This window comes from Molothrus aeneus, chromosome 13, assembly GCF_037042795.1.
Source record: "Molothrus aeneus isolate 106 chromosome 13, BPBGC_Maene_1.0, whole genome shotgun sequence".
Lineage (NCBI taxonomy): Eukaryota > Metazoa > Chordata > Aves > Passeriformes > Icteridae > Molothrus > Molothrus aeneus.
This window is the reverse complement of record NC_089658.1, coordinates 12,559,166-12,581,250: the sequence shown is the minus strand read 5'-3', so window position 1 is coordinate 12,581,250 and position 22,085 is coordinate 12,559,166. Positions and strand designations below refer to the sequence as shown.

The window sequence follows — 22,085 nt, the reverse complement described above, 5'->3', positions numbered from 1 at the left end:
CCCTTCCTGAGCTGTCAGTGTTAAGCTGCAGGATTGCATTTAGTCTTTCTTAAATCCAGACTGGAATCTCTCTCAAGAATATGAAAACCCTACTTAAAGCAGCTTAGAGAAAAGAGAAGAGCAGAACCAGAGTTCCTTTTATCATGGACATTTCAGACAATTCTGCTGCCTGGAGATGTTCTTCTTGTGCCAATTTAATGTAGGAGGCCTTCTAGATGTGGCTAGGACTACTTAAAACAGATATTTAAACATTAGGGCAAAAGTGTGACAGCAGCTGACTTCCCATGCAGTAAGATTTAAACAACTCCTGTCCTACATACCCAGAGTAAATGGTCCTTCTGACAAGTCACCATTTCATAAAACTCAGTCTGCTTTATTAGAAAAGTTATAGTAGAAATGTAAAAAACCCAAAGTTACTACAAAAATCTATGTACAAATTCTGCAGGACTGCAGAGCATCTCCCTCCGAGGCTGCCAGGGCTGAGCAAGCTCTTCAGCTGAGAATTCCACATTGTAAACAAGTTTTTAGTGTTAAGAGGCCTGGAAGCAAAGTGTCTCCTGCTTCACAGTGTTCAAACTGCTGAGGGAGCAGAGCTTCCTGTCAGTGCTGCCTCAGCTGGCAGCAGAATGGAGAATGTAGGCTGGTGCTTCCACACCTTACACACTCATGGCAAAAATCACATCTTTCTCTTCCTCAGACCTCTGAAATGTAACAGGGTTGCAGCCAGGCTGCCTTGTGGGGCAGGAGGGCTCTCAAGCTCAGCTCAGCAATACCCACTGCTCCCTGCCCCGAGTCAGGTGAGCCTTAAGCCTGGCTCTAGAGCGGGTTTTTCCTCACATTTATCATGGCTGGGTAATGAGGCACTGGGCTGACGTTGAGGCTGGCTCTAGAGCGGGTTTTTCCTCACTGGGCTGACATTAAGCCTGGCTCTAGAGCGGGTTTTTCCTCACATCTGTCATGGCTGGGTGATGAGGCACTGGGCTGACATTGAGGCTGGCTCTAGAGTGGGTTTTTCCTCACTGGGCTGACGTTGAGGCTGGCTCTAGAGCGGGTTTTTCCTCACGTCTATCATGGCTGGGTGATGAGGCACTGGGCTGACATTAAGCCTGGCTCTAGAGCGGGTTTTTCCTCACGTCTATCATGGCTGGGTGATGAGGCACTGGGCTGATGTTGAGGCTGGCTCTAGAGCGGGTTTTTCCTCACTGGGCTGACATTAAGCCTGGCTCTAGAGTGGGTTTTTCCTCACATCTGTCATGGCTGGGTGATGAGGCACTGGGCTGACATTAAGCCTGGCTCTAGAGCGGGTTTTTCCTCACGTCTATCATGGCTGGGTGATGAGGCACTGGGCTGACGTTGAGGCTGGCTCTGCGCAGCTCCCGGCGGGCTTTGGGAGCAGCAGCAGCAGCAGCCAGGCTCCGTGGGGGCAGCAGCTCGTGGGGCTGCCCTGCTCTCAGCAGGGAGTGCTCCGTGTCCCTCTGCCGGGGGTCGCCGGGGCTGTCGCTGGGCAGCGAGGAACGCCTCCATGTCGAGGGCAAAGGGGCGTGCACCAGGTCCCTGCTCTCATCCCTGGCCCGAGGGCTCTCTTCAGCGGCAGCTGGAGGCACGGGCTGCTCCCTGAGGCTGAATTCCTCACAGGGGCCAAGCTCAGGGGCAGCTCTGTCCCCAGCCCCATAAATGCTTCTCTCCATCCCTGCTGGGAAAAATTGAGGGTACAGTGAGCAGAGTATCAGGACTTTCATCATCAAAATTAGTGCCTGTACAGCAGTTGCTGAAGGACCTGCACATGCACTGCTCTGGACTGCTCCAAGCTGTCAGTGCCAGTTGTGGGAATTGAGCCTCCCTTTTAACTTGGCAGGAACAGCAAAGCCCGTGCCTGGGTCTCCTCTCACCTTTGGTCTGTCCAGGATGGAGGTTCATGTTACTCAGTCTCTGGTTCAGCTCCTGGTTTGCCCACATGTAACGGCTCAGCTCCTTTTCCAGCACTTGAATCCTCGCCTCGTACTGCAGCTTGCTGCTGGCCAGCCCCTCATCCATGTGCTCTACAAACAAAAACAAGGCTATTTCAGCCTGGGAGCTCTGAGAAAGACAAAAGCAGTAGCACTGCTGCCCATCTGGAGAGCTGGGGGTTACCACGGCTCTGCTGCAGCAGTAACTGCATGTTCTGCTCGTGCTCCTTCTGCTGCAGGGTGAGCTGGCGGTCCATCTCCAGCCGCTGCCGCTCCACGGCCGCCTCCAGCCAGAACACCAGCTGCTGCTGCTCCTCCAGCTGCATCTCCAGCTCTGAGAAGGCAATGTGCTGCCTGTGCTGGTCCTCTCGCAGTGTCACCACCTGGCCAGGGCCCAAGAGCAAGGAACTCTTCAGCTCCTTCATGCCTGGGAAGATTTCCAGCTCCACCGAGCCCCAGTCATGTTAGTTTTGTGGTACAGCCTACAAAGGTTAGTAGTGCTGGGATGTCAGAGCTGCCTTGTGGAGGGAAGAGCAAGGTGTGGCTGCACTGATGTGGCAGAGCCACTGCAGGGATCCATGCATCCTATAACTACTTAGCCCCTCTTCCAGCTAGGGTCACGGTGCTGTGGCTCTGTGGCCTTACTTTACAGGAATATGATGCAAAGAGAAAGCTTGAAACTGAGGAAAACAGCAGTGTGGTCAGGTCATCATTTCTGTTAACAAGTACATTCAAGCTGTGTTATGTTTATTATGTGTTCTGGGTGGCTAATAATGCAATCACTAACAGCCAGTAAGTGAAATACAACTGCCACCAGCACAGAGGGCAGTTGTGTCCCACCTTGTCAAAGTACTTGCAGAGCAGAGCTCGTGTCTCAGAGGAGGAGAGGTAGCTGAGCTTGGCCATGAGGTTCATCTCACACTGCGACAGCAAGCTGGCCGAGGCCCGCAGGACTCGCTGCCTGCACGTGATGGACTCATTCTTGTACTCAATGGCTGCATCCAGAGCCTCAATTGCCTCATCCAGCTGGAACAAGATCCGTTCTTCCTGCCAGGGCAGAGCTGTAGTTACCAGGGAGCAAAGGGTTTGCTCTGTCTCACCCTGCCCTAGCCTTGCTTGTCATGTCAACAGTGCTGGTGAGAGCTGGGACATGCACAGTTTGGGATGTGGGGGAGCATCTGCCAACAACCTCATGCTCAATCTTTACTTCTCTCCTACAGGCTCCTGCTCCCCAGCCCCAGCAGAGGTACCTCTGGGGACAGCAGCGTGCCCTGACGCAGCTTGTTGTCCAGCTCCAGCCTCTGTTTGAGCAGCTGGTCCTTCTCCTGGCGCAGGCTGTTGATCTCCTGGCGGATCTGCTGCTGGTCCTGGGCGCTGCCGTGGCGCAGCTGCCCGTTCTTCTCGCTCAGCTCCTTCTCCAGGTGCTCCAGGCGGCTGGACACGCGCACTATGTCATCTGTCAGGGCCTGCAGCAGAGCATGCTCAAGGGGATCTGCTCCCAAGGCAAGTCAGGCCCTCAGCCCTGTTCTACTCCCCTCTCTAGGTCAAGTGACCCCCCCAGCAGACCAAGGGCTACCAAACCAACAAGCTCAGACTCTTTCAGAGAGACAAGACTTCCTACCCACTTCCCAACACCCGCTCATCCTGGCCTGCAGCCAGACCCAGGATGGCACCCAGGTCTTCCAGCCTCCACCTCTGCTGGAAATCAAGCAAAGGGTTGAGGTGTCACACTCTTGTCTTACCTGGCTGGAGCGCAGCCTTTTGCTCTCCAGGCCATTCTTCTCCTGCAGCAGGGCTTCCTTTTTGGCCACAATAGCTTCCCGCTTCCTCAGTTCATCTTCCAGCTCATCCAGGGCCTGGCGCTGCTCGAGAACTTTATCCATCTCCATGTCCAGCCACTTCTTCTGTTCTTCAATTTTCTGATGGAGGGAGAAGCAAAAGGTGTGTGTGCAGACAGCAGCAGCAGTGCCCAGGACTGCTGGACTAAAGAGGAGGGGGGTTGAGATCTGAACAAGGGTCCTTATTCCATCTCTGCTAACCCCCACAGCCCAGATTTTTCTGGTTTTATCCTTCCAGCTCCTCCAAGAGGCAGAGCTAAACTAAATTCCCAGCTGTCAGGGAGTTCTTAAGAGGGCACATCTCTCACCACCCTTCTGCAAACAGAAAAAACTTCTTTACCAATGCTGGGATTTAGATCAGATCCTGTTTCTGGGGTAAGAAAAGATCTTAAGCCCTCTGCTACTAGAAGCAAATGACATGGATTGTCCTTCTCAAGGGCAGGATGGGCTCAGGTCTCTGTTTTCAGATGTCTCCCTCAGCTTGCAGTCTGCCAAGCATCCCCACTGAACAGGGAAGCAGAGGCAGGCTTGCTGTCTGTACCTGCTGCTGCTCCAGGCTGATCACAGAACCGTTGCTGCCGCTCCGCCGCTTCCTCTGGAAAGCTGCAATTTCCTCTGTTTTGATGCGCAGGATTTTTTGGTGCTGCTCATGCTTCAGTTCCAGTTCCTGCGTGTGAAAGAGCAGCCCTGAGCATGGAAGGAGTGGGATGTGTTTGCCCAGGGGCTGAGGAAGAGATTATGTTCTCCTCTAGCTCTTTGGATAGAGCTGTCTCCATGCTCTCCAAGACAACCACGGACCACATCAGAGCCCAGCCAGCATCACCCTCACAAACCCCACAGCAGCACAGCTGCTCCTGCCCTCTCCTACCTTGACTCGGTGCTGTCCCTTGTTCACCTCTGTCTCCAGCCGCCGTTTCTGCTCGCTCTCCTCGCGCAGCCGCCGCTGCAGCTGCCCCTGCTGCCGCCGCATCAGCTGGATGTTCCTCTCCAGCTCCTGCACGCGCTTCTCGCTCTGCGCCGACAGCGACACCAGCCTCTCTGTCGCCTGTTTCTTCTTGCACAGAACCTGCCACGGGGTGAAACTCACCCTTGGCATCTCCTCTCTCTGCAGAGATGCCCCCAGCTCTGCCCTGCTCAGCCTTTCCCCCTCACCTGTGCCTTGCTCCGCACGGCCGCCAGGCGTGTGCGGTACTCCTGCAGCTTGCGCTTCTCCCCAGGGTCCCACAGCTCTTTGGCCTCCAGCTCCTGGAGCTGCTTCTGGCTGTCGCTCAGCTCTGCCCGCACCTGCTCTGCTTCCTGCTCCAGCTCACTGATCTTCTGGCTGTACTGCTTGTTCAGAGCCTGGGCATCCTTGCCTGCAACACAGCCCCCTCTCTCACAGCCAGGATCCTGACCCTTCCTCCCTCTCCCCAAGTATTTTTGGCCACAGAGACTGAATGTTCCCTTTCCCTCAGCCACTGCAGGGAAGGAACAAACCAGTGGGTTGGGTTTCTGTCAGCTGGAGGGATGGAGAAACAAGGCCCTGCTGCTTTTAGGAGAAGAGACTGAGCACAAGCAACACAGGCAGAGAAGATGAGGATGGAAGGAGAGACTAAGCACCACAACTAGGAGGAGGTTTCATGGGAAATGGGTGCATATTCCTGCCAGTAGCTCTGTACCTGTCTTAATGAGCTCCGTGATCAGCTCCTCCTTCATGCGGATGTTGATCGCCAGCTCTCGGATCTTCTGCTGTGCTTGCACCAGCCTCCACTCAGAGCCCTTCCCTGGCAGGCGCTCCCGGCAGCCAAGCAGTGACTCCCGCTTCCCACAGACCTCTGGAACACAGATTCCCAGGTCAGGAAAGTCCTGTCTTAGCAGATGGGTGACAGAAGGACAATCTGATCTTGGATCTGTAGGCAGAGTCTGGCACAGCATTGCCCAGAGTCACCTGAAGGTTCTACCATAACATACACCCTTGCCAGACCCTAAGAGTTCAAGTTTCTCCCTAACAAAAGCAGCTGGCTTCCATTCTTGCTCCATTTTTGTCCTCTGGGCACATCCAGGTGGGACACCAAGATCTCCCAGTGAAGCACCACCAGCCCATGGAAGATTGTCCAACAACCTACGGTTGCTACTTGCCTTTTGACAGCTCCAGCTGCTCCTCCAGAATTGAGTGGGCATTGCCTCCACTTGGCTCCTCACTCAACTTGAATATCTCTTTCTTGCTCCAATTTTGGATCCCATTTCTAGAAGGAGAAGCAAATTAATCAGTTTGGTCTGGGTACTCCTAAAGCTGTTCCCAGTAAGGACCCTCACGATCCACAGGCTTCAGAAGGAGCTGGAAACAACAGGTGTGGTCAGGAATGATGGTAATGAGCTCCCCAGGGAGCAGTAAGGTGTATCAGCAGCATCACTGACCCCATGGGCAGCATTTGCCCTACATCAGACTCGAGAGCTGAGCTGCAGAGGTGGGGCAGCCAGGTCACAGCCAGGGACAGGGACATGGCACAGGGACAGCTGGCTGGGACAGCCCCAACTCACCGGCACTGGGACAGGGACCGTTTCTGTTCCCATTCCTCCATCTCCTCTCCTGAGGACAGTTCTGATGGCTTCTCTGAGTCCTGGCTGAGCTCCCTCCTCAGCACCACCTCTCTGACCTCAGGATCACCAGTTGGGTGCTGTGCATGGTTTGGGTGCCAGCCTGCCAGTTCCTCTTTCTGCAAGGAGGAGCTGCTGCTGAGCTTCTGGGCACAGAATTGGAAAGAGAGGAAACAAGCTGTGTGAGAGCCAGTGTTGGAAAAAGCAGCTCCCAGCTGAACATCACTGCTAGACATAAAAGCAACAAAATGGACTGAGTGTATTTTCAGGAGAACCGGTGTATTGCCAGACCCAGCTGCCTGTGCTTCTTCTGCTCAAACACTGAACAATTCTGGGACTCACCCACAACATGAAAGCAAAAGCCTCAGTTTTGAAACTGGGCTGTTTTTGCCAGAGTTGTAAAACTCTGGATTTGAACACTGAGCACAGTCCTCTGAACTACACCTCTGATAAAGGATCACATTGAACAGCAGGGCAGAAGCTCTCCTACAGTGGAGAGCAGCCAAGTGAAGAGGCAGCAGTTCTTCAGTGGCACAGCCTTATGCCCTCACCTTCTTGCAGAGAGCTCTTCCACTCTGCTCAGGAAGCAGCCCTGAGGGAACCCCACCAAAGCCAGGGGATGGGGCAGCATCCAGTGGGGCTGTGTGAGGTCTCTGGCTGGCAGTGACCAGGTGAAGATTTTCCAGCAGTCCTGGCACACACAGGTTTGGCATTGCCATCTCCAAGCGCACGTGCAGCTCTGAGATCTTATCCTGCTGCTCCTGCAGTTTGTCACTCTAGGAAACAATGAGGAAACAATGAGAAAAATGTCGTTACATACATGTTGATCTGAGACCCACTGCAGAAGAACCTGAAAGTTGGGCTGAGCACCCCTGGGCAGGAAGGAGAGGAGTGGGACAGGTCCCGACAAAGAGAGCAGAGCCCAGAAATACCTGCAGCTTATACTGTTCCATAGCATCCTCCAGGGCAGCCAGGAAATCACGGTTCTCCTCCTCCAGGCGTTCCACTTGCCTCTGTAGCTTGGCCACCTGCTCATCTTTGATGGACTCACATTTCTCAGTGCTCACCTGCTCTCCAAAATAAAAGAGAGGCAGCCTCAGCATTTGTCCTTCTCTTCCTATCTCTGCAAGGACTCAACAGCTCTGCAGACCCAGATTCTTCCTATGTAATAAATCTCTCAGCTGCAGCTGAGAGTCCTAGTCCTAGTTTTTCCCTGCCTGCTGTGAGGACCATGTCCTTCTGCCTCCCTAGAGCCTCTTGGACAGGTTACTTCTCCTCCCCTCCCTCTCCTGACCCTTCCATCATGCTATGCTGGGGCTGCTGTGGCCACGAGATGAACCCCACCTCAGAGAGCTGTAACACCCCACTATCACCTGGCCTTTTGCCACTTTTGACCCTTGTGCCTCCTGTCCCTGGTCCTCCATGGAGGTGCTCTCAATGCCGCTGTCCAGGCCGGCCGAGGTCAGCTCGCTCCTCTGGCTCTCCACGGCGCACAGCCACTCCTTGACGCGCAGGATCTGCTCCAGGCTGAGGTTGCTGTCCTCCTGGAGCTCGGAGAGCAGGCGGTGCGCGGCGTCGGTGCAGGTGCGGTAATGGGCGCACTCGGCCTGCAGCCGGGCCGTGGCGTCGGGCGCGCCGCGCTTGGCGCTGCCCGAGCGGTGGATGGTGCGCGTCTCCGAGCGCTGCCGCTGCTCCAGCGCCTTCTGCAGGCTCTTGATCTGCAGGTGCAGCTCCTCGATGTGCTCCGTCTCCCTGCGGCAGTTCACCACCGCCTTGTTCTGGATGTTCTGAGCCCGGCTGGCGTAGTTCAGCGTGTTGAGGCTCTCGTCGAAGTCAGAGGATGAGGGGCTGACGCAGGCTATCATCACGGTCTGGGCGTTCCCCCCCAGGGAGTCTTTCAGGATCCTAAGGAAGAGCACAGGGATTAAAATGGCAGAAATACAAAGGAAACAGAAGGTTTTCAACACAGGAAACAGAAGGTTTTCAACCCTTTTCAGAGGTTGAGCCCAAGGAAAATAATGTCCTTGCTCTGTAGCTGGTTTGGCATCAGTGAGGTGAATGGAATCATTAAGCAGAGGATTAACAGTTTGCACCATGGCAAGTCTCCATCCAAATAACTCCTGAAGCTGGGAGCTCCCGGACTCTGTGATCACTGCTACGTATGTGCTGCCAGGGGTCCTGCTGGAGATTGCAAAGGCCACGTGCTCAAGCTAAGAACTAACTGTGGACCATTAAACAAGCCTACTGGGAGTATTTTTTATTCCCTAACTGGCAAGAAGAGCAGGATAACCCACAGCAACACCTCATCTCAGCTTTAGCAGCATAACTCATGCAAGCCTCACTGTCTGTAACACTGCAACGACCTAGGCCTGCATTCCTATCCTGGCCTCATTGCTCCTCGAGATTCCCTACATGATGACCTGCAGAGAGGTCAGACCTGTAAGCTGAGCCCATGAGACGTGGGGGGTCCTGCTCCCAGTGGTACCTGGTGATTTTGGAGTCCCTGTATGGGATGTGGGTGGTCTTTCTCCGAGGATCTCCCAAGGCACTGATGACGTTGCCCAAGGCCAGGAGGCCACAGTTGATCTGGATACTCTCCTTCAGCCTCTCCCCTGTGTTTCCCGTCTTCACAATCCGCTCTGAGCCCGCCAGGTCCACGAAGTGGAACTTGGAGACCAGCACCTGTCCGGCGGCGGGCACGGCGGGGGGCTGGCGGTGCAGGGGCAGGCGGCCGGCGCCGCGCCGCTGCTCCATGGTCACCGTGAAGATGGTGTGCGAGCGGCTCGACTGCCTGTTGATGTGCGTGGCTCCCGTGTGCTTGGCTGTGTTCCCCATCTCCAGCAGGCTCAGCACCTCGTCCAGCCCTTCCACTTCTGACTCCTTCACCCCGCAGAGCACTGCAAAGCAAAGGCAGCTGTGGGTGGGTATTGTAAAAGCAGGCGACCCCCGTCGAAGGGAAGAATGATGCATCTGACTCCACTGACATCAGAAGGCTAATTAATTACTTTATTATACTGTATTATTCTATTACACTATATTACACTACATCTAAACTGAAACTGCACAAGCACTCAACTCAACTGAACAAAGTCTTGTGACTGTCTCCTGACCGACAGTCAGGACACATGCTTGGCCCTGATAGGCCAAGGAAACAAAACACCATCACTCTGGGTAAACAATCTCCACACTGCATTCTACTTTGGCACAACACAGGAGCAGCCAATGAGATAAGAATTGTTTTGATCATTCTTTTCTCTGCTCCTCTCACTGCTCCTCTCAGATTCAGAGAATGTGAATCCCACAGCTGGGAGGGATAGGCTGCCCGAGGACGCAGCTCCTCTGCACAGCCTGGTGCTGTCACCCTGCCTGTACTGGGCTTTGCCCAGACCAGCTTTCCAGATTAAGCACAGCAAACTGCTGCAGGAGACAAGGGGATGGAGGGGGAAGACCTGGCTCTGCCTTCATGGACAGATAACCCAGCTCTGGCCTCCAACATGAGGAGAAAAAGAGCCTGTGCACAGGCACACATACCAATGTTCCCCTTGTCATCCTCCCGGATCTGGATGTCTTTGCTGGCTGTATCCACCTGCAGCAAGTCCCGGAACTCCTCCTTGTACACTTCCAGGTAGGACACTCGGACCGTGTAGTCGATCAGGTCATTCTCATCGATGAGCCTGAAGGTCTCAGCCATGGCTCGTGGGATGATGCCCTGCTCATCCTCATTGATGGAAGCTAGCAAAGAGAGACACACACCCATGGAGCATCCAGGGAGCCTATGCTGGCTGGGGACAGAGCTGAGGTCAGAAGCCTGCCTGCAACACACGTCAGCTGGAAAGGAGCAGCCTCACAACTGTCCCACAGCTCAGCCCTCGCAGCCTGGGTTAAACATGCCACGAGACCTCTGGGCAAATCCTACCCCACTGCTCTGCTGGATTCCAGCAAAGCTGCGTGGTTCCAGCCCTTCCTCAAGAAGGAAAAAGCACCTCAGCATTTCAGTGAGTATCAGACACCATGCCTGCAGCTGCAGCGTGCTGTCCTTTGAAGCCAGCATGACTCCACAACTTTTCCCAACTGCGAGAAGCTTTTCTTTTTCTTTTTTTTTTTGTGCTTGTAGCTTGCTTGTATCTGGCCACAGCACTCTACTGAATTTTAAATGTTTTTCTTTTTATCTCCAACAGCCATGTAAAATGGCAATTCTTAAATTTGGTGCAATGATAGCCTGAACTGGAAGACTGAAAACAGATGTACGTTAAAAGTATGAAACAATTTAGTGTTTACAAATGATGCAATTAACTAAAGATGACTGAAATGTTTACAGCACATCCTCTGTAAGAAATCACAATGCCATTAAACCAGAATGAAAAAGTTGTCTTTTTCTTAATTTCCTCCACATAAAGAAACAAACAGGATTAACACTTGCAAACCTCTCTGTCCTTCAGGTTTATTTCAGGACCTATCATCACCACCTCCAGAGCTGGTGGAGGACCAGGTCCTGCCACTTGTGCTGCAGTGAAAGAGGAGAAACCTAGACACTGTGATCTCAAGGGTGTGGAGACACACCTCTGGGGGGTGGCTACAGCAACATAGGTAGGGGGAAAGGAAAGGCTGCTGAGGGTGGGATGGTGGGGGGAGGCTGGCTTGAGCTGGAGGGGCTGGCAGGGTGGAAGGGCTGTTTGGGAGTGAAACTGGAAGTGATGGAGACGATGATGCAGTTGGGTTTGGGTAAAGCAAGGATGCTGGCAGGACAGGGATGCTGGAGGAGCAGGGATGCTGGAGAAGCAGGGATGGTGGTGGGACAAGGATGCTGGTGGAGTAAGGATGCTGGTGGAGCTAGGATGCTGGTGGAGCAAGGATGCTGGCGGGACAGGGATGCTGGTGGAGCAGGGATGCTGTTGGAGCAGGGATGCTGGTGGAGCAGGGATGCTGTCGGATCAGGGATGCTGTCGGATCAGGGATGCTGTCGGAGCAGGGATGCTGTTGGAGCAGGGATGCTGGTGGAGCAGGGATGCTGTCGGATCAGGGATGCTGTCGGATCAGGGATGCTGTCGGAGCAGGGATGCTGGCAGGCACGGAGCCGCCGGTCCCGGCGAGACTCACCGACGCTGGCCTCCCCGATGGTGTAGGTCTTGCCGGAGCCGGTCTGTCCGTAGGCGAAGACGGTGGCGTTGAAGCCGCGGAAGAAGGCGCGCAGCAGCGGCTGGACGCAGGCCCGGTACACGGCCGCCTGCCCCGCCGCCTCGGGCAGCACGGCGGCGAAGCGGAACCGGCGGCGGCCCAGCTCCACCTCGCCGGTGGCGGCATCGCTCCGCAGGCAGGGCCGGTGTCCCCGCAGCGCCTCCCGGGGCAGCAGCGGCCGCACCCGCACCGCCACCCGCACCACCGCCGCCTCCGCCGCCATGGCCGCGCCCGGCGCGCCGCGATGGCGTCAGCGGCTCCTCCCGGCGGGCCGGGCAGGGCAGGGAGGAGGATGCGGGCCCGCGAGGGGATGCGGTCGGTCGGTCGGATGCGGAGGGTCGGGGAGGGAGGACGATGCGGTCGGTCGGGAACGGAGGATGCGGCCGGTCCTCGCCGCACGCCGGGGAGAGCAGCCGGGGGGAGCGGGAGACGCCCGCGGCTGCAGGAGTTGCGCGGCGGCTCCCCGGTACTCCAGAGAAGCTCCATCACTCTTGGGATGTTTCATCACTCACTCGCAGGGGATTCCATCCCTCGTGAGATGCTTCGTCACATGCGAGGCAGCGCTCCGTTAATCGTGAAGTGTTCCATCGCTGGTGAAATAAAGTTCGGCCACCCATGAGATGCTCCGCCAGCCGCACGGGACTCTCATCAGCCGCTTCATCCCTGACGAGACAGCCCAGCAGCGGTGACACTCCCGGTGACATTCCCACGATCACTGTGGGGAAGGGACAAGGGGCTGCGCGGCCCTGCCGAGGCACAAAGTGCTTTGGGGTGGGGGCGTGGGTCCCTCCTGGGATGCGGTTTGGGAGCAGCTGGTGCCGACAGCTGGTGCTTCCCGGCCGCCCGCCGCGCTGGGGGCTGGCAGGGCCGGCTCAGCCACTGACGTATGTTCAGGACACTCTGAGCGATGACAAAGTTTTTCATCCGGCTGCCTGCAGTTCCCTGTGCACCGCCCCTGCGGCTGCGGGGAGGGGTATGGGCCTCGTGGGTCCCCCGGGTGCCGTGGGAAGCGCTGGGCTGTCGGCTGTGCCGAGCCGGGCTGTACACACGGCTGGGACCGTGCGAGGGCTCGGCCACGCTCGGCATGGGGCTCCGGCTCCCGCTGCGCCGCAGCACCAGCTTCACCCCCGACCACCCTGCCCTCATGGAGGTGCCTGGCCCCGCTGCCCTGAAGATGGAAGCAAACGTCCTTGTCATGGGAGCAGACAACGTAGGGAAATCAGGTGAGAACTGACCGTGAACTGTAGCTGGCTGAAAACTGCAGTTTTTGGAGGAACAGTAGCAGGGAGCAGCCCATGGAGTGAATTGGTGAGGTGGGGCTGAGCTCTGGGGTGCAGCTGTGATTCAAGGTGGGGAAGCTGAGCACAACCTCGTAGCCAGCCGCGGAATGGCAAGGGAAGGTATTTTCCACTGAGCTGCAGTTTGCTGATGCTCCAGATCGTGCAGATGCTTTGGTTCCTGCTGTGCCTCTGCTGCACTCACAGACTTGCTGGTGGCTGGGGAGACTCAGAGGTCGTTGCTGCTGGTAGGAGTTTACAAGGGCATGGTGCCTGACTCTGCTCTGGATTTAGAAAGGAGAATCCTCCAGGTTTGGGGTTATTCTGATGATTCCTGTCCTTCCGCCTGCAGCTCTGACCGTGCGTTTCCTGACCCGGCGCTTTATTGGAGAGTACGGAGACATGGGTGAGTGCCAGGCCAGGCCAGGCCAGTTCTCAGCAGGGCCTGGGATCCAGAGACAACCCTGCTTTTCTGCCTGTGGGATTTCATTGCAGCCCATCCTCTCCTGCCTTTCTCCAGAGCATCTGCCTGCTCCCAGGGGCTCAGTGTTGTATTTGTTCAGTGACCCATCTCTTTGCTCCAGAGCTGCTTCTCTGGGGTGCGAAAGGTCCAGGGTGGCAGCTGGTGACACCATGAAGATGACGATTTTTCTTTCTTTTTGGGGGCACAGAATTCATCTACAGCCACAACCTGACTGTGGATGGCCGAGAGATTCTCTTACACATCTGGGACGTCCCCAATTCCCAGGTGAGAGAGCTCCACTCCTAGCACCCCTTTCTACCCCAGGGAAAAAAACCCCTTTACTGGAAGTTACCTATGGGGAACCACAGGCTGGGAGGTCCAGTTGAGCAAGAGTTTCAAATCAGTGGGTTCATAAGTGACTGAACTCTTAGCTGCCAAGCACAGGACAGCAATGCTGCTGACAGGGTAGCAATAGTTACCATTGCCCATGGCCCTCTGGCTGAGGACACTGGAGCTGAAGCACTGATGGGAGTACAGGACTGTGGTAAAGAAAGAGAGGTGCTGCTCTGAGGTCCCCACAGTGTTATCACCTACAGCTTGCAGTGCTTGGCAGCTGGGTGAGGGTTAGGATTAGGGTGTGATGCTGAAAGCTGAATCGTCCCCCCTTGGTTAGTTCTGCCAGGTGCTGCTCTGCCCTCCTTGGTACTCCTCTTTCTGCCCTTTTGCTGTTCTCTAGCTGTCCCTGTCCTGACAGGCTCAGGATTGCCCTCTTCCATCAGGCAGGCCTGGAGGGAGGGAGCCCAATAAAACAACCCTTCCTTTTCTCTTTCCCCACAGGAGCAGGCAGAGGATGGCTCCTCAGAGGAGAAGCGAATCCAGTGGGCAGACAGCTTTGTCCTGGTCTACAGTATCTGTGACCGTGCCAGCTTCAACATCCTGCCCCTCAAAGTGCAGTTCATCAAGGCTGCCAAGGAGGGGCAGAGCCAGGAGAAGGTGCCCATTGTCATTGTGGGCAACAAGCGGGACCTGCACCACCAGCGGGTGGTGTCCAGCGAGGAGGGCCGGCTCCTGGCCCTCTCTTTAGACTGCGGTTTCTATGAGGTCTCTGCCGCTGAGGCTTATCACGGGGCCCTCATGGTCTTCCATGGACTGGCCAAGCTCATCCCAGACACCAAGCTGGCCATGAAGAAGGGCACAGGGATCCGGGGCATCGTCAAGACCATGTCGGCTGTGTTTGCCCGAAAGCGAACAGACTCCCTCTGAGCTCCTGCACGGCTGTTGCTGCTCTCTGTGCTGCCCAGCTGGGCCAGGCCTCCTCACTGGGTGCCCATGGACATGGTGTGTGGCTTTCCATAAGTATGACAGTTCCTTGCTGTCCTCCTCGTGTCAGGGTCTGCGTGTCCTGCCTCGCACAGCCAGTGCAGCTGAGGACTGTAGTGGGTTTCTCTTGGCTCTGCCGTGGGACAGTCTCATCTCTTTGCTCTACCAGCTCTTTAGGTGCCTCCTGCTTTCTCCTTCCATCCTCCAACACTGGAAACCACGGGGGGGATTTTGCCAAAGCTCCAGGCAGCAGCATCCCTGGCTCCTGTAGCAGGAGCTGCCCAGGCTGTCAGCAATTAGGGAGAACATCCTGCTCTTGTACAGCACATGACTCTCTGTCTCTCCACTCCTACTCTGGGATCCTTATTCCTGTTTAACCCTCATCAGGATCCTCTTCAGTAACCCTGGAGCACCCATGAGCTGGAGAGGTGGGGCTTTCTGCACTGGGGAGGCACTGGCAGTTCCCGCGTGTGTATCAGAGCCCAGGGCACTGGCGATCCTGGAGAATTTGGTGAGGGCTGGTGCCTCCCATCCCCCGTGCCGTGCTTTTGAACAGCCGTGCTCACAGCCCTCTCCCCCACAGCCTTTCAGCCATCCCAGCCGTTTGTTTCTCTTGTGCGGGCGGGCGCTGTACAGGCTGTGCCTGGGAAAAGCCAAGCGCGGGGCTCGTTCCCAGGATGGGAATTGCACCGCGAGCCTTCCCAAGCCACTCCTTCTGTAGGGCTGCCTGTCCCCGGGGAGGAAAGGAGCTGGGGAAAGGGGCTCGCTGACCCCTCTGCTGCTGGGAGGCTTTTCCCTGCCTCTCCCAAACCCTTCTCTTTGTGCCCTGGGAAAGCAGTGTATTGGGAGAGGGTTTGTGCGTGCTGTAGGGACACTGATTTCTCTGCTGTGTTCTTCTAGAAATGCAATAAATTGTCTTTGGCAGGAAGCCCCGGCTCCTTGGAGCTGTGAATTTGTACTTGGGGCATGGGAAGAGACACGTACTGTGCTGGGCACGAGCACCCACTCTCCCAGTGGCAGCTACCCACAGGGAATGTAACAGGATGTTTCCTGCACCCATTCCCTTGGCCCTGAGTTGGGGGTCTCACCCCACCGTGTTCCCTTGGTTTGGCGTCTCACTGCCACAAAGGAGCTGAGCAGATGGGGTGAGTGGCAGGTGGTTTATTATTGCAGGTTTATTATTGCAGCAGATACAACAAGGTGTTGTGGGAAGCCAGGTGATCCTGTGGGAGAGGGGCTCCAGGAGCTCCACCTGTTCTTTTTCCTGACCCCACCATCCATCCCACTACCAGCTGGGAGAGAAGTGCCCAGGGCTTTCCCACTCATGAATCCTGCTGGTTGGTGGGGATCTTCAGCCCCTCCATGGAGGAGCAATCTGTGCATAGGGATGTGCCCTGCAAAGGGGGATGGAGGGAGGAAGGATGGGGAAGCAGGCTTGCTATGGTGATATTTGACAGCTTTGCCATCCTCCCCTCTTTCTCTCTCAATGTGTAGCCCATCTAAGCTCACCCTGTCTGCTGAGCAGGGTCCAAGGTAGCCTAGTGCCAGCCCTGGGTGATCCCTTCTTCTGGTCTCACCGCTCTTTCCACATCTCCTTCACCTTCCTAGTCCCACCTTCCCCTACCTTCTCCTTCTGGCAGCAGGGCTTTTGTTTGCCTTTATTCCCCCATCCTGGCCTTGATGCACTCCAGAATAAACTATCCCATGGCCTGTCTACCACTTGAAGCTCCTGTCCTGGAACAGGGGTGTGTGTGGGAAGCTGGCAGGGGCCCAGGCAAAGCGTGCTGAGGGGATTGGAGAGGGGCTGGGATGCTTGTCCCGCCTGCTAGCTCAGTCCTTCTTGTAGACAGGGCTGTAGAGGCTGCCATAGTAGGCCCGGCTGTACATGGACTCGGGGCTGAAGCGGTAGGAGCCCTCGCTCACCCTCCTGTTGTAGGGGGAGAAGGCGGATTTCCGCGGGAATGGGTACTCGGCCTCCAGGGCAGGGCTGCGGTAGTAACCGTGCCGCAGGAACAGGGGGTCCTCGAGCCCCAGGAAGGACAGGGGGTGATGGCCACGGTACAGCCGCCAGTCACTCCTCAGCTGGGATTTCTCCTCGGTGGAGGGGGCAGCAGACTTGGTCTCCTCCTCCTCCTCCTTCTCCTTCTTCTCTTTCTTCTCCGTGTTGGTCTTGCTGGCCCTGGATGCTTCTTCTTCCTTCACCGACTGCCTGCGGAGCTGAGAGATGGGGTGAGCATCCAGCCAGGTGGAGCCACCTGCCAGCCCTGCTCCACCTGTGCTACACAGCCCCCCCCCCCCCTTAAACTGGGAGAACCTCAGGAGAAGCCAGTTTTCCCCCAGAGTGGAGAGGAGTGGGTGGCTTGCAGTCCTTGAGCAGCTGTGGTGGAGAAATGCTCCCAGGGGAACAAGAGGCTGAGGTAAAAGAGAGAGAACAGGGTCTCAGCCTGAACTTTCCCCTTCCTGGGAATGTGGTCACACCTTGGCTTGGGCATGAACTGTGTGAAGGTGTCACCACTGTGTGACCCATTTGTTCTGTTGGGGGACTCACTGTCATGGCTATGGGGGTGCTCAAGAGCAGGGTGGCACTGAGGTGTCTTCATGGCATCTCCCCAGTCTGACATTGCCTGCAGCTGTGGGGTGCTCATGGCAGGAGATTGAGCAGAATGGGCTCTGCTGGAGATGGACAGGGCCTGGCTGGGGGCAAACTCACCGGCACATAGCTGTACAGGGTGCCCAGCAGATGCTTAGGGGCACTGACGAGGTTCCCCCCGAGAGCATCCACAGTCTCCATGGCCCTGGACAGCCTGCGGGGGGTGAAGAGGATCAAGCCCTCTGCTGCATCCCAGGCCACGGCTGGCACCTTCTTCACGCTGGAGATGCCCGAGGCGCAGGCGCTTTGCAGGTTGTGAGCCACGCTGCCCACGAGCCCGGGCTCCTGTCCCGCCTGCCCAGAGAAACCAGCTCAGCTCCTGGACCTGCCCCACCTCCAGGCAGGACAGGACAGGGGTGGCCCTGGTTTCCCCATCCCCTTTGCAGCTCTGAGCCTGAGAGATTTCAGCTGGCTGCTCTGCAAAAGCCACCGCAGCTCTTTGCAGCAGGGTCTCTCCCTGTCCCTGCCAGCTCCCCCCACTCGGGGTCCCGGGGGACCCTCTGCTCGAGGCTGTGCTTCCGCTGCAGGCAGAGGCAAAGGGCACTGACCCCAACCTGCTGCTTCCCGTCCCCAGCTCCCAGTGGAGCCGATGCAGGAGCCTGTTCCCAGCCCCACCGGCTCAGACCGCCCCTCCCTGCTGGGACCACGGCAGGGAATTTTTCAGGGGTGTTCAGAGGTTCAGTAGGGAGTTCAGTGCTGGCATCCCACAGCTCCAAAGGAGTTTTGAACATACAAGCCAGGGTGATTTTGCCTGGCACAGAGGCAGCCCACAGTTCACAGCTTTGGGGAAAGGGAAGGGGTCTCCTGGGACTGCCCCACTGCCACCCCTCTCTTGCATCCTCCAAGCTGCATTTCAGGATTGAGCAGGGATAGGGGTCTGTCCCCAAAGGTATGGGGGAACAGCCTCCATGGTCCATGGGTAGGACGATGCTTTGGAGATTGCCAGCTCACTGCTCTGCTTTTCTCCATACCTTGGTGTGGTTGGTGTCTTTCTTGCCTGCCTTCTCCTGCTTCTGCTCGGGTGCCTTGCTATGGCGCCGGGTCTGCCAGCCCGTGCTGCCCTGCCCGTCACTGCGGGCCTGGGGGGCTGCAGGGGCACTCGGCTTGGCCAGGCTTCCCTGCCAGGGGAGCAAAAAGGCACCACTCAGAGGGAGCTGGCTGGTCCCACTCCGTCCTTTTAGCCTGAAGTACACAGGGGTGCACAGGGAGTTCATTTGTGCATCTGGGGAGAAATCCTGAGGGCAGATGGGAGCTCTGGGATTTTGGCACAGGCCAGGGAAGTTGTTCCCACTGAACCACCTGGTAGGAAACACACCTCCTTCTCCCTCCTTCTCCTCCTTCTCTGGGTCTCTGCAAGGGCTTTTTGCTTTAGGAAGGATGTTATGGCAAGGCCATAAATCAACAATTACATGCTGGGAACCTGCTAAAAATAACTTGTCCCACTAATGTGGTACATGGTTATGTGTGAACATCACGCAGGAACCGCCAGCCCCAGCTTGTCCTGCTGAGCAGGGGAAGCGAACTCTGCTCAGATTTGCTCCAAGGAGCCTGAAACATCCTGTCTGAAAGCAAAATCAGCTCAAAAGAGGATATGGGGGAGCAGGAACCCAGCAGGTGGGTCCTGGCACTCACCAGGATGGGGATCCAGGAGGCCAGCTCCTGCCCTTTGGTTTTGGCACGCTGGAGGCTTTGGGTGGTTTGCTGGTAAGCGCGGTGGGACACGGTGCTGACCAAAGCACCAATCCGGCCCAGGGTGCTGGGAGCACTGGGAGCACTGGGAGCACTGGGAGTGCTGGAAGTGCTGGGAGTGCTGGGTGTGCTGCATGCACTGGGAGCCCTGGGAGCACTGGGAGCACTGGGAGCCCTGGTAGCACTGGGAGCGCTGGGAGTGGTGGTGGTAGTGCTGGGCTGCTGCTGGGACACCTTTGGTGTTGACAGACGTTTCTTTTTGGGCTTCTTATCTAAAGGTAGAAGAGTACAGGCGGAAGAATGGTGGGAAGGTTACATTCTGGTGGGACAACCCTCCTAGGCAGCCTTCTGCCAAAATCCAGGGGCCGCCTCCTGCCCCATGCACCCCACAACCTGAGGAGCCACCCAGCCAGTTGTCACCAGCCTCCCTCAGAGGAGATTTGGGCATCAGGACTACCTGCTTCTTCATCCTCCTCTGGCAGCAGGTATTCCATCAGCTTCTCCAGCCCTCCCAGGGCTGTGTCGACCCCTGCAGCTGCCATCTGGGTCACTGAGTTCTTCCTTGTGTACTTGGCTGTCGTTTCCACTGTGCTCTTGGTGGCCTCATAGCCCTCTGCCGCCAGCTCGATGATCTTATCCATGGAGCTGCCAATGGTGCTTTTGGCACTTTGGAGGGGGCAGGAGATGGTGTCCTTCAGTTCAGATGCGAGCTATGGGCAGAGAGATGGAGAACAGCCCCTCTGGTGTGCTTGGGGTGGCATAGGGCAGCCAGAGGGACTGCAGGGACCCCAGCCATGTCCATGCCAGCAAGAGGGGCATCTCCAACCTGGGCTGGAGGTACTTGGCAGGGATGGTACACAGGACATTCCTGACTTGTATTTGGGAGCCCCAACCATCGTTTAGGCTGCAGAGGCCCTTGGAGGAGCCCTCACTTGGAGATGCTGCCTTGTTTCCCAGCCAGCAGCCTGTCACCATCCAGAAGAAAGACTAGAGGAGATGTACTGTGGGCTTTTCAGAGGGGCTGGGGGGTCCCAGATTGTCCTGTGTGGATGCCATGGGACAGAGAGAGAGAGAAACAGCAAGTGTTTCTCATGGTGGCTTATGAGAACTTTTAGGGAGTTGTAAGGATGTGATAACTTTTTAAGTATAAACAATCTACAGGTGGTGTTTTTCTACTTCATCTTTCTGTTCTTCTCAAGGACGGTGTATGAGGAAAGTGTTTTTGTTAGTTAGCCAATCAAATAGAATGTATGGTATCACTCTATAAAAACTGTGTGGTTCTCTTGAATAAAGTCTTCTTTGCTCTTTCTACAATACTGCCTCCTGTACTGCCTCCTGCTTGTTCCTGTGTCATTCTCAGTGCAAGAGTGACTGTCCTGCCTGTGACTTACCTTGTCAACAGGGTACTGCAGAGCAGGGATCTTCTCCTCTAGGTGGTCCAAGCCCCGGCAAGCCAGGTTGTTGGCCACAGCGACTGCCATGGGCAAAAGAATGGTGAGAAAATCCCCTGGGCTGTGCCAGGCCCGTGCTTGTGCCAGCGCTGTCCCACCAGGGGAAGCCCTGCTGGGCCCCCCTGCCACGTCCCCCCCAGCAGACGGACTCACACTGGGGCTCCAGGCGGCGCACCACGGGCTCCATGCCCCACATGGCCAGGGCGCCGGCGCCCTGCACGCCCCGCTCGTACACCTCGCACACCGAGGCCATCAGCGGGTGCGACTCCTTGGTGCTGCTGTACTTGCGCTGCAGCGTCTGGCACGTCGAGCTCACCACGGGCAGCTGCAGCACCCTCTGCAGAACGTTCTCCTGTGCATGGTGGGTGGACACGGGTGAGCCAACAGCAATTCCCTGAGGAGCGCCCCGTTCCCCGCACAGCGCTGGCTCTCGGTGGGTGGAGTGAGCAGAGATCACTGCTTTGTAGAGGATCAATGCTTTGTAGAGGATCAATGCTTTGTAGAGGAACAAATGCCCTCCTTGACCAGCCAGCAGTGCCCTCACTAGAATGCTGCTCTTCCATGGCCCCAATGCACAGGAGGCACACTGAGGACTCACACTTTGGCTTGCATGGGAAGAGAAGGAGGGTATTTCTCTAGCCCCACTGAGGATGTCCCAAGTATGCTGAGTAAGGACAAACAGGCTGGCTGTTGCCACTGAGGGAGCAGGGACATTGCAGGCAGTATCTGAGGGGGTTGGTCCTCACTCCTCCAAGATCCCAAGCCCAGCTGTTTAGATGCTCCCTCTGGCTTTCCACCCTGTGGAAACCTCCATGCTGGAGATCTGAGGACTAAATGGGGCACAGATGAAGGACAGGCACAGTTGGTAGCTATCACTTAGTGCTTACATCAACTCAAGATTAACTTTTTTGAATCTGAACTATTTAATTTCACGCAAGCAAAAAAAGTTTGCCCTTTGCCTTTGATGATGCTCCATACTACTGCAGGTAAAGATCCATATGAAGAGAACATGGGACATGTGAGACAGCATGAGGTGAGGCTGGTATTCATCCAGCACAGTCAGCACACACTACCTGGCCCCCTTGGCACATCTCTGCCTTTTTCTCTTTCCCTTTCCCTGCACCCACCTTGGCATTTCCATCCTGCAGAGCCTGAGTCTTCTTCACCGTCATTGTGGCACACCCACCTGCAAAGCAAAGTTGGGAACCGCAGACTCTGCCTGAAAGCAGGGCTGGGCTTGGGCTCCCCCCTCACTCCTGCACCCCCAAGCACAGCAGCTGGGCTGACACACACCTCCCGTGGGTGCAATGGATGTGGCATTACCCAACATTTGACTTTTTACCAGTTAAATGTAAAACCAAAGCCTCCATGCAGCCCTGCCCTGCTCGTGTGCCTTAACACCCAAAGATCCAAAAAAATTAGTTGAAAGGCATGTAGTTTAGAGAAGTTATGGTAAGAGCAGGATAAAGTATGCTGGAAAAGCAAACTCAGAGCAGCTAGGATGCTAACAGATGTGCATGAGAGTAGACTCTGGCTGAGAAGGGATAGGAAGGCAGGACAGGAGCAGATAGAAAAGCAGTGGGTAGGGATATGGTGAGATGTCCAGCTGAGGTCAGCATCCCCCTTGCACATATCTGCTGCTCAAAATGCCAGCACTCATCCTTGTGAAAACACAGCTCCAGCCCCAGCACAGACCCCT

At 56.2% G+C, this 22,085-nt stretch overlaps 3 protein-coding genes across 3 annotated transcripts; 1 reads left to right on the top strand and 2 right to left on the bottom strand.

The window, feature by feature from the left end:
- Positions 1-352: 352 nt before the first annotated feature.
- On the bottom strand, positions 353-11,759 carry KIF7 (kinesin family member 7). The gene is made up of 18 exons (XM_066559035.1): positions 11,459-11,759; positions 9,893-10,093; positions 8,847-9,258; positions 7,735-8,266; positions 7,294-7,428; positions 6,913-7,137; positions 6,305-6,507; positions 5,903-6,009; positions 5,443-5,598; positions 4,937-5,139; positions 4,653-4,850; positions 4,326-4,451; positions 3,689-3,865; positions 3,197-3,412; positions 2,787-2,993; positions 2,131-2,329; positions 1,890-2,039; positions 353-1,693 (listed from the first exon to the last, which is right to left on the bottom strand). Exons 1-18 carry the CDS (start codon positions 11,757-11,759, stop codon positions 1,296-1,298), a joined length of 4,146 nt encoding a protein of 1,381 aa, XP_066415132.1. The 3' UTR covers positions 353-1,295.
- An 83-nt stretch (positions 11,760-11,842) lies between these two features.
- On the top strand, positions 11,843-15,524 carry LOC136562122 (ras-related and estrogen-regulated growth inhibitor-like protein). The gene is made up of 4 exons (XM_066558764.1): positions 11,843-12,759; positions 13,166-13,219; positions 13,485-13,561; positions 14,114-15,524. Exons 1-4 carry the CDS (start codon positions 12,444-12,446, stop codon positions 14,537-14,539), a joined length of 873 nt encoding a protein of 290 aa, XP_066414861.1. The 5' UTR covers positions 11,843-12,443; the 3' UTR covers positions 14,540-15,524.
- A 218-nt stretch (positions 15,525-15,742) lies between these two features.
- Positions 15,743-21,558, bottom strand: PLIN1 (perilipin 1). Its single transcript, XM_066559056.1, has 8 exons — positions 21,514-21,558; positions 20,540-20,738; positions 20,327-20,409; positions 19,393-19,645; positions 18,879-19,207; positions 18,218-18,364; positions 17,307-17,540; positions 15,743-16,813 (listed from the first exon to the last, which is right to left on the bottom strand). The coding sequence occupies exons 1-8, from the start codon at positions 21,556-21,558 to the stop codon at positions 16,427-16,429; spliced, it is 1,677 nt and encodes a 558-aa protein (XP_066415153.1). The 3' UTR covers positions 15,743-16,426.
- Between the last annotated feature and the right edge of the window lie 527 nt (positions 21,559-22,085).

Bases quoted from the DNA above. Each gene is read 5' to 3' on its own strand.
- PLIN1 (XM_066559056.1), bottom strand. From the start codon at position 21,558: ATGACGGTGAAGAAGACTCAGGCTCTGCAGGATGGAAATGCCAAG. The intron at 20,739-21,513 runs GTGGGTGCAGGG...CACCATGCACAG, and splicing joins TGCAGGATGGAAATGCCAAG to GAGAACGTTCTGCAGAGGGT. The intron at 19,208-19,392 runs GTAGTCCTGATG...TTCTACCTTTAG, and splicing joins AGAGGAGGATGAAGAAGCAG to ATAAGAAGCCCAAAAAGAAA.
- LOC136562122 (XM_066558764.1), top strand. From the start codon at position 12,444: ATGACAAAGTTTTTCATCCGGCTGCCTGCAGTTCCCTGTGCACCGCCC. The intron at 13,220-13,484 runs GTGAGTGCCAGG...TTGGGGGCACAG, and splicing joins TGGAGAGTACGGAGACATGG to AATTCATCTACAGCCACAAC. The intron at 13,562-14,113 runs GTGAGAGAGCTC...CTTTCCCCACAG, and splicing joins GGGACGTCCCCAATTCCCAG to GAGCAGGCAGAGGATGGCTC.
- KIF7 (XM_066559035.1), bottom strand. From the start codon at position 11,759: ATGGCGGCGGAGGCGGCGGTGGTGCGGGTGGCGGTGCGGGTGCGGCCG. The intron at 5,599-5,902 runs GCAAGTAGCAAC...TCTGTGTTCCAG, and splicing joins GCAGCTGGAGCTGTCAAAAG to AGGTCTGTGGGAAGCGGGAG. The intron at 4,851-4,936 runs GTGAGGGGGAAA...ACCCCGTGGCAG, and splicing joins CCGTGCGGAGCAAGGCACAG to GTTCTGTGCAAGAAGAAACA.